At 33.1% G+C, this 10,467-nt stretch overlaps 2 protein-coding genes across 2 annotated transcripts; one reads left to right on the forward strand and one right to left on the reverse strand.

Annotated features, from left to right (window-relative positions):
• Positions 1-5,523: 5,523 nt before the first annotated feature.
• On the reverse strand, positions 5,524-6,187 carry LOC124540641 (spherulin-2A-like). The gene is made up of 2 exons (XM_047118308.1): positions 6,175-6,187; positions 5,524-6,056 (listed from the first exon to the last, which is right to left on the reverse strand). The coding sequence occupies exons 1-2, from the start codon at positions 6,185-6,187 to the stop codon at positions 5,524-5,526; spliced, it is 546 nt and encodes a 181-aa protein (XP_046974264.1).
• A 308-nt stretch (positions 6,188-6,495) lies between these two features.
• On the forward strand, positions 6,496-10,048 carry LOC124540642 (RNA polymerase-associated protein Rtf1-like). The gene is made up of 5 exons (XM_047118309.1): positions 6,496-6,524; positions 6,734-7,031; positions 8,368-8,466; positions 9,039-9,147; positions 9,811-10,048. Exons 1-5 carry the CDS (start codon positions 6,496-6,498, stop codon positions 9,915-9,917), a joined length of 642 nt encoding a protein of 213 aa, XP_046974265.1. The 3' UTR covers positions 9,918-10,048.
• Positions 10,049-10,467: the final 419 nt, after the last annotated feature.

Raw genomic sequence — 10,467 nt, forward strand, 5'->3', positions numbered from 1 at the left:
GCGAACCATGTATGTTAATAAGACTACTTTGGATGTGTGATCACATGTTTCAGTGGTCACATTTGGAGTGGTCGTTTCATACTATATCTGCCTTTGAATATTATATGTTTTCTTAGTAAGAAGACTCGGTTGATTTATATGTATGTAGGTAATTTGTTGCGTCATTCATAAATGTTATAAATAGCAAATATCTCTATATTTTTCTAATAAATAACTATGTCCAGAAAATAATTAGTAGAAAGTTGATTTAAATTTTTTGCAATTTTTTTTTCTTAAATAATTTTTTTCTGTCAATTTTTTTTTATTAAATAACTCATTAAGAATATAAGAACATCATCTTTAAATGTGTCGGTTTATTTTTTTTTCGTTTGTCGACGAATCACAAATTGTCAGCTGTCAATAAAATACAGATAATTAATAAAAAGAACAAAATATAAAATATGAAAAAAATACTCAGTTGATTGTGTTTTTTTTTTTAAATATTTGTTTTATAATTATTATTTATTACTCTGGACTAGTTATATATATCTATATAAAAATGATATGTCATAATCTAATTAAAACGTACAGCAATAATATTGGTGATAGTTTGTATGTAAAGTTTTCCATGAAATTTAAGATATGTTATAAATTACCTTCCATTGAATATGTGTATCGTCGAGATATATGTATATGCAAACACACCCACACACACAGATATATATATATAAATTTCTTTCTCCTTAATATTTAAAATGCGTTTCATTGTTTTTTTTTTGTTAGAAATCAGAACAAATATAGTTTTTGTAATTTTTTGCAATTTTGCATCCATGATGGATAGTCGGCTAATATTATCATCAGTGGAAGTTTGCCCAGCTGTGGGATGCTGGGCCGTTCTATCTACCAACACTCGTATAGTGAATACGCTAGCTTTAGTGATAGATGTCTCGTTTCGTCATTTGTATTTAATAATTTAATGTAAATCTGTAATTATTATGTAATTATAACTTAAAGATACGTCGATACTGTGTCCGATTTTGTTCTGTTAATATTCAACCGGGGCCCCCTTATAACATGGAAACCTTAAAAAAACTCGACTCGTATTTTGAGGCCCCCTTCTGATGTAGCGTTCGGCATTCAACGTTAATAGCCATATGCGAGAATTAACTCCCACATTTTGAGTCCCCCATCATTCGGGGGCCTCAACTTCGTGCCCTGAAGGTGATGATGGAATTTTACCTTTCTTGTTTCCAATATGAAACAGTTGACTGTTATTAATTCATGAATATGAAATTTTTCATTGTGATAAATACGAACAGACTTATTGATTTAACAGGAATATAAAAATGTATTTCGATGTGTTAGGTTAGACGCGCGTTAATAAATCGATATTATCCAATAATCGAGTTTATTATTACTGAACGAATATTGTTTAATTCGAATCGATTATTGTCGGAGACTTAATCTCTGGTATATTATACAATCTAATGACTGAATACCGATTTAAATAATCATAGCACATCCGTCAATAGCGTGGTGGAGTATGCTCCTTCTCAAAGGGAGAGGAGGTCTTAGCCCAGCAGTGGGATATTTACAAACTGTAACGTTGACTCAACATGGATTCAGTAGCAGTAATAACAATACGATACGATTGTTATTGTCCTCCATTTCGTTCAAAATCTTAACCCGTATATGCACAGACATTTTTGGCAGCCATTTTAACAATGGCTACTAAATAAGGTATAGACACGATGTTGCCATATGAGTCGTATAAAATTAAAAGTTTCATGTATGTATTCTTTGACAAAATAAGTTATTTATATAGTATGATAAAACTGCTGAATAAAAACAATATTTTAATTATTTTACGTTTTATTTTTACGCTTAAGCGTACCGTTAACGGTAAAAGAAAGTGAGAACTTTCAATTTGTAATTGAGATATGTATTTAAACTTGTCAAGATTTAAAGTTATTTTAAATTAACATTAACTGTTTGTATCTGCTTACAATGATACAAGATCGATCTTTTAAAGAAAAGTCCCTCCAAATATTCTAATTTGTATTATTTTTTTTTTTGCTGACCTTACATTAAATCGCCTCACGCACACTAAAACATCTTTTAAACGAGCGTCACCCATACTAATGCAGGCAGATTATAATCCAATGTTATATTTATTAGAAGAACTTTAAAACACAGAAACACAACTTTGTCCTTGGATTCGCGCGATATTATTGGTCGATTTAATTATCTATAGTATTCAATACGGTTTGCAAAAAGTTTTCACAAGTTTGGAAGTAGAATAAAATTTAATATGACTTATATAAAGTTTAATTGCTATTCCATTAAGCTTGTGTTGAATTTAAATATGTATTATGTAAACCTAAGGTTTATACTATAATAACGTCAAATATTATTAATAGTACCTTCATGTAAATCTATGTAAATAATCTTTGATTTTATTCGACTCATATGTACAAGAAATATATAACATAATATAGTTATTATAACTGCAAAAGTTCGTATGTACATTACAAATTCTATACGAACTATATTAAAATAATTTGTTAATTCTGCTTTGGAAATACGATCAACAAAATGATTCAACAAAAATTTCTAAGTGAATTTTTCATATGAATGTAAATTAGCAAATGTAAACACACTAATTGCCTTAAAATAGACAAGCACTCGCATTTATTAGTATGGATTTCAAAACAAGAATTATTTTTAAAAAAAAAATATTCGAGAGTTATCGAAATTAATGAATCTGTCATTATTACAGTTTCAAGAACCTGTTTCTTTAAAATTATTACAAATAAAGAATATAATTGTTTTTGTTACATTAAAAATTAATGACATGCTTACTTTAAATAACGGGCGTTTATGAAATGTCATGTATTAAATGAAACACTGTTTTCTCTCTTTTTGTCATTATTGATTCTACATCAAAAAGAAAGGGACAGCACAGGATATAAATTCTACTAACAAATTCATAATTATTGCAATCGAATCGAATTCTGTACCAATTCAGTTGTGTGTATACGAAGATGGATCGGAAGGTGAATCTAAAGCGTTAGTAGAATTGTTATTTGTAAGTAAATCTGTTTATAAGTAAATCTGTTGATGATTTGACAATTGGTTACTTGACAAAATTTGACATTTAAAAAGCATAAATTAATTTGAGGATCGTTTCGATTCGAGATCGTGAAATATAGAATTAAAAGTCTTCTGATATTTAATTATATTTCAATCATCAAATAATCAATGGTTATCGATGTCAGTTGACATAAAAAAATCGAATAATTATTTAACATTAATTACTCAAGTCTGAATCATGAAATGCAATTGGTAATTAAAATGATTGTTATATATCGTACTGCAAGCGTAACTAACGTTAATTGCGCTAAAGACATCACTAGAAGATTGTTATCGAATCTGTGGTCTGGTGCTAACGTCACTATTAATAAATGAAACGTAAAAATCATATGAAACAACAAACTTAGGTTCATTGATTTTTATTATTATTACAAAAAATAATAAAAATGTTAGTAATATAGAGCAGATCCGTCTAAAACCATGGCACACAGTTGCTAACCAAGCGCGCTGGAGTGCTTTATAGATAATGACCAACTCTGAGAACACCAGTGATATGTCCTCCAATGATCCCTCCCAAAGATTTATTAAGAGATCTTCTAACTCAAACTAAAACACAAGTTATTTTATTCAATACTAACTTCTGCCCGCTACTTCAATTTGATTTCGGATATATAACAGGACTGCGTCTCTCGAAAGAAAATCAAAATAAGCCATAAAGATACAAAAGGAAAAAATAAATAGAAGTAATAAGATGATTCTGGTTGATTCTTTACACCTTGTGTCCGAAAATTCCAAAAGTCTTACGGAACCCTATTTGTTCCAAAATAAATTTTAGCCTATGTTACTCGTGTATATATATAATGTATCTTTAAAATAGTGAAAGATTTTTTTAAATTGTTCCAGTAGTTTTTGAGCTCATTCATTACAAACGAACAAACAAAGTTTTCCTCTTTATAATATTTAAAAATCATTTGTTAACATAAGAATTAATAACATTAAATGCTTAAATATATACAAATATGAACTAAAACTAGTTACTGTACAAATCTTGACCGCGTGGGATGATGGCAAGAATGCTATCATAGTAGTATAGATAGAAGCATTACACTATTGATAAGTGAGGTAAGATTACCACTGTGTGTAACAAGGCGTTTCTCGTTAATAAGACGGGGCTGAAATAACCCCTATTAACACCAGACCACAGATAATATACTACTATTTAGAGCTTTTAAATGGTAACGTTACGAATGGTTGGATTAATTCGCAATATAGTTTGCTGAGCCGATAATGATGTGACTTTCTATCTCGTTACGCTATCGCCATTATGTATTAGGAGTAATTAGAATAATTTAGCGTAGTTTTATTTATTTTATTTCGATTAATGAACAATTATCTACTTTTGACTTATGTAAAGCTCAAATTGCTTAATAAAATTTATAAAGCAACATTATTGTATTTTTATTTATTTTCTATAACAGATTCCTGATTACTAAATTGGAATTTAAATGTCTATGGTATTGGAATCATTAAACAGCGATATTTATTATTCTTATGTTCCCTTTTGAAGGGTGAGTAAGCCAGTGTAACTGCAAGGGTCAAACCATCTTAGTTACCAATGTGGCGTATTGTTGATTTGAGGACAAGGTAACATTTATTACAGTACTTACTAATCTCTATGGGCAGTCACTGCCCTTATGATGATTACCACTGTGGTCCACTCATGAGCAGTTGATCCATTTGTACTACCATAAAAAAAGATATATTTAATTAGTAATTATTATTATGATACATTTCGCCTATGATAAAGCAATTAGGAATATCCACTGATGTTTTTTTTTTTAAATAATTATACATTTAGAAAATAAATAATTTATTTATTTATTTTCTAAATGGTATATTTATTATATGGGACAACATAACATACATTACTCTGAACCCAATGTAAGTAGCTAAAGCACTTGTGTTATGGAAAATCAGAAGTAACAATACCAGAAACACCCTGACCCAAGACAACATAGAAAACTAATGAATTTTCTACATCGACTCGGCCAGGAATCACACCGGGACCTCGGAGTGGCGTACCCATGAAAACCGGTGTACACGCTACTCGACCACGTAGGTCGTCAGAGTAAAGCAGTATTAATATTCATTTATACTATATCTGGAATATGTGTGATTAAATAATAATGAATTATATTTTTTCTAAAATGAATAAGTGAAGATATAAAATTAATTAGAATTTACACTATAAATATATGATTTTATATCTTTCCAACTCGTGTTATGTCAACTAAATCTTAAAATAAATCTTCAAAACACAAGTATAGAATAATTTGAAAGGTATACTGTCATGCTATTTTAAATACGAATGGTAGTTATTGTTGCTTTCTAAATTTGAATGATAAAATGAAATAAAATTTACAAGCGTTGATACATTTATTTTTGACAAAATCAATACATTTTCAAGGGAGCTGTAAAGATAACCTCGCCGGTGGTCGCGTCCTTCACCAAGAGCTTGGGTTCAGTGAAGTGTACAACATCGATAACCTCCAAGGAATGCATCACCTTCTTCAATTCTCCAGCCGCCAAAAGAGCGTTGATGTCAACAGACCAGAAACGATGACCCTCGAACTTCTTATCGAAGTTCAAAGCGACGTTTCCAGTTAATCTGGTCTCGTAGTCCACTCGCACCATCGTGTGCACAGCCGTGGCGTACAGCTCCGCGACGACATCCTGCTCAGGTTTCAGGGTAATCTCAGTCACGCCCCCAATGGTCATCGGTATGAACTTCTCCATATCCTCGAGTCCGTTTGAAATGAAGGAGAAGTCTCCAACTTCAGGCGCGTCCAAGTTGAATTTGTAATGAATGTTCCCAACCTCCAATTCGCCTTCCTTGCTCCATTTTGAGGCGACGGTATTCTTCACTAATTGTTTCATGTCTATATTGAGGGTCAAAGGTTCCGTGTTTTTGTTGTGAATCTTTGCTTTCAACGCAGAGTACGAAATGAATCTTAAACACAAATTAAGCACATGATAATTCAATGATGCTTGCCCAGGCAAGGAACCGCAATCATCGGTTAAGATGCATGCGATCTAATCGACCGATCTGGGCCATCTCGGCTACGAACACAAACCCTTAATATACTTAAAAAAAATAACATGTGAAAGTTGTTAAATTATATTTTAAAACTATATAAAACTATCGTTCACTATATTTAAAAATCAATAAATATTCAGATTTTTTATGCACTTCCCAATGTTTATTGGTGTCGAAGATAATATAGCAAATGTAATTAATTACCAAAATTATAAAAAAAAATAATAATAAAATATTTCTTACCATATGTCAAGTGCTGTCTCTGAAACACTTGGAAAAACTATAATTGAACTGATCCAGAGTACGCTTAAATACAATTTAAAAAGATGAAGAAAACGCAGCTCATGGAGGAGAGGTACGTCGCCCAGTTGCGGACAGTGCGCTTTAATGGTTACATACATAGTCAATACTAATGGCAGGATTTATAATTATGACAGTAATTAACTTGGTAGAGCTTTATGAGAGTTTGTCTAAGTCGACACCAGCCCCCATCATATATTGTAACACTAACAGCAAAAGTTAGTATAGTGTCCCTTGAGCCTGTAGTTACACATAACATCGGAGGGTACGCGCACACTCACGGTACCGTGTGTCCCTCAGCGGCGACGAGGAGCTGGTGGCGGAGCTGAGCGGCAAGCTGCAGGAGCTGGAGGAGCGCGCCAGCGCGCTGGACAAGACGCGCACGTCGTCCATCCAGAGCATCTCGTACATCAACAACCGCAACCGCAAGCTCAACGTGGAGTCGGCCGAGCGCGCCATCATGGAGGAGCTGCGCGCCAGCCGCGGCCGCCGCGCCGACGACCCCTTCACGCGCCGCCACACCAAGCCCGTCATGAACTTCAAGCAGCCCTCCCGCGAACAGGCGAGCCCTACCTGCTCATAGTGACGGCAGTCATGTGACACGCATTCACCAATCTCTATGCAAAAAAACATAGCTAGTAGTAGTAGTAGAGAAGAGTACAAGTATTTAAATAAAACTAATTATAACGGATGAATCGCCTATTTGAAGAATAGACAAATGTCATCTTAGTCTACCCGTGACCACGAACACTGCAAAGTGCTCGAAACGTCGGGATGTTTAAAAATAATTAATATACGCGATTCATCCGTTATAATTAGTTTTATTTAAATGTATAATAATCGCGAAAATTTAAGACAACATTAAGAGTACAAGTATATACTGTATGTAGTATGTAATTATATGTCTCCATACTGCACTAAATTGTTTTCCATTCTTGATGGCAAGTTCTGCGACTTTGATTAGCTCCGATATCAGTAGGCCGTAGCTCCTCATAGTGACATGTTGCATGTTTTTGTTGGAGAATAGACCGTGTAGAAAGAAACTGGATTGATAAACCTAACATGAATTTAAAATGATCCCAGTCAGGGCTTACCTTATCTATCTAAGTGCTCCTGACGGAACACGCATTCGGAACCCTCCTTAAGGTCGTACGGGGCCGCAGGAGCCCGGGAGGTTCTAGGGTCGTCAATAACCTTTCTGGGACCCTAGTACACACTGTAGACGATCCTTGTTTTTCGTATATAACGAGAGTGAGTCTGGTTCAAATTCTAGTTATCTGGATCTGAAGATGCAGAGGACTCCAGACCTCGGTAGCCTTATATCCTAAATATAATACAACACAAATAATAGGCTATTTGACTGGTTTTTAAAATCCATTTTATATTATTTAGTAGAGGTCAAGGAACCCAGTAAAAGTAGATTTTTTTTATTTCTAGAACATATTTGCCGAAAAATATCATATTAAAAATTCCATATTTAAATAGCGCGCGAAAAAGATACTTGGACGATATGGCGCTGCAATGGGGTCAGTGATGTCACTTTGCTGTATTTTAATCTGTGGTAAATATAGAAGAAAAGCAAGGTTTACAAGAAAGTGACTTCATCATAAGCCCGGCCAATCAGAAGCGTTTTGTGTCACGTGACAAACGTTTGAAAAAATGCATTTTTATTTATTGATTTATGAATAAATTAAGTATTATTTTCAAGTTTCGTTATTAAAAAACCATTTTTAAACTCACAATATACACTGATTACAATAATTCACAATTTATTTTTCGCATTGTCAAATAGCCTATTAAACCAACCTTTACAGTTATTGGTATCGAAGCCATCATCAATATAAGCTCAAGGTGACAGTTGAGCATCTGAGGCCTCAACTTTATTATTATTATTACAGGACTTATTGAAGAACGAGCAAGCGGCCGCCGAGGAAAAGAAGAAAAGAGAGGAAGACGAGAAGTTGAATAAGGAGAAGGACGAGAGAGAGAGACTGACGGTGAGATGATTCTTCTCTGTTTTAGATACGTAGACTACTCTGGAGATACTAACTTTAATATGTTTACCTAACTCGGTGAAATAACTAACTAATAAGGTTTTACTTGGAAGCAATTGTACGAGCGTATATCACCTCCGAAATACTTTTCTACTACTAATTAGTATTTTAGTGTTTTCGTATGGAGCATGAGTGAGCCAGTGTAAATACAGGCAATATGGAATATAATATTATAATATTTATGTATGTATTTAATATATTATATATGTATATTTATATTATATATGTATATTTATATTATATATATTTATTGTTATTTATGTATTGTGTATTATTTTATTATGTATTTATACCACATATAAGTAAAAAGTTACTGTACCCTTCCCATTTATATCAACATTATGATCCTCTACCCAAAGGTTACCTGGAAGAGATCGCTGCTTAGCGATAAGGCACCTCATGCAACTAATATGTAACGAAAATGTTATTTTTTAGTTTTAAGACTGGGTGCAATAAAGAATAAATAAATATAAAGATAAATCTGGATTTTAAAAAGGATTTTCTCTTACCTGCAGCAGTCAGAAGATGACGTCGGCAAGAATAAGAATGCGCCCACAGACAACAGCAGCCTCTACTCACTGCACGATTTCGACATTAATATAGAAATAGACCTGCCCATACCGAGTGAGTACGATATATATTAATATTTATACTAAAATAGGTCCCTCGGCATATTTGAATCCTCGTTATACAAGAGAACTTAGTAATACATTGGTTTTATCAACCATTTTACTATAGAGTGCCTCGGACCGAATATGTACAGCCTGGCGTCTGGTTATGGAAAGTGTGAACACTCCGTGAAGTGTATAGCAGTTGGTACTGAACCAACTCTTTCCGGTCTAAGAGTGCAGCTGTAATACGTCCGGTTGGTCTAGAGATTGGTCAAGACTACATCATTTAAACCCTCTCCTTAGTGGAAGAATAGGCCTTAGCCCAGCAGTGGGAAATTTACAGGCTGTCACCTTAAAATCTCCCTATTGATATCTATTTGTAGAAACTGCTAAAGATCGTTGTAACTGCACATACTTCAACGGAATTAACATCACCTTTACTTTATGTTTTTATGTTTTAGTATTTCGACTTATTACTTTGCAGTATAGTGTTGCTAGATATAGTAAATAATATTTCTATGTATGACTTGATAGTTGCCTGTTCTCACTAATTTTCAATTACTTATAATTTGACCTTGACCTCATTCTATTAATTGTAATATATATGTATATAATCATACAATAATGTCGATATGTTGTTTTATTTTATAATTCAATCTTTAATATTTAATAACAGAAGCGGTATCGTCCCAATCAAAGCAGATAACGATCAAAGTAAAAGAATCTGGTCCGAAGAGATCGTTGAATTTGGAAGAATACAAGAAGCGCCACGGGCTCATATGAGTGTCGGTCGTGCGGGGCTGGCTGGTACACTGTATAGATAATTGTAATGTTGCATTAGTAATCATTGACTCGTAACGGATATATCCATAGGCTATTTGACTGAGAATTATTGTAATCAGTGCATATTATGAGTTTAAAATGGTTATTTACTAACGAAACTTGAAAATAATACTGAAAAATGCATTTTTTCAAACATTTGTCACGTGACACAAAACGCTTCTGATTGGCCGGGCTTATGACAAAGTCACTTTCTTGTAAACCTTGCTTTTCTACTATATGTACCACAGATTAAAATACAGGAAAGTGACGTCACCGACCCCGTTGCAGCGCCATATTGTCCAAGTATCTTTTTCGCGCGTTATTTAAATATGGAATTTTTAATATGATATTTTTCGGCAAATATGTACTGGAAATAAAAAAAAAGACAACTTTTACTGGGTTCCTTAACTTCTACTAAATAATATAAAATTGATTTTAAAAACAAGTCAAATAGCCTATTATTTCATATAAAGTGATTTGTCCGAATAATAATTTACAAAGCAATTCTATA

Source organism: Vanessa cardui, chromosome 26 (assembly GCF_905220365.1).
Source record: "Vanessa cardui chromosome 26, ilVanCard2.1, whole genome shotgun sequence".
NCBI classification, from domain to species: Eukaryota; Metazoa; Arthropoda; class Insecta; order Lepidoptera; family Nymphalidae; genus Vanessa; species Vanessa cardui.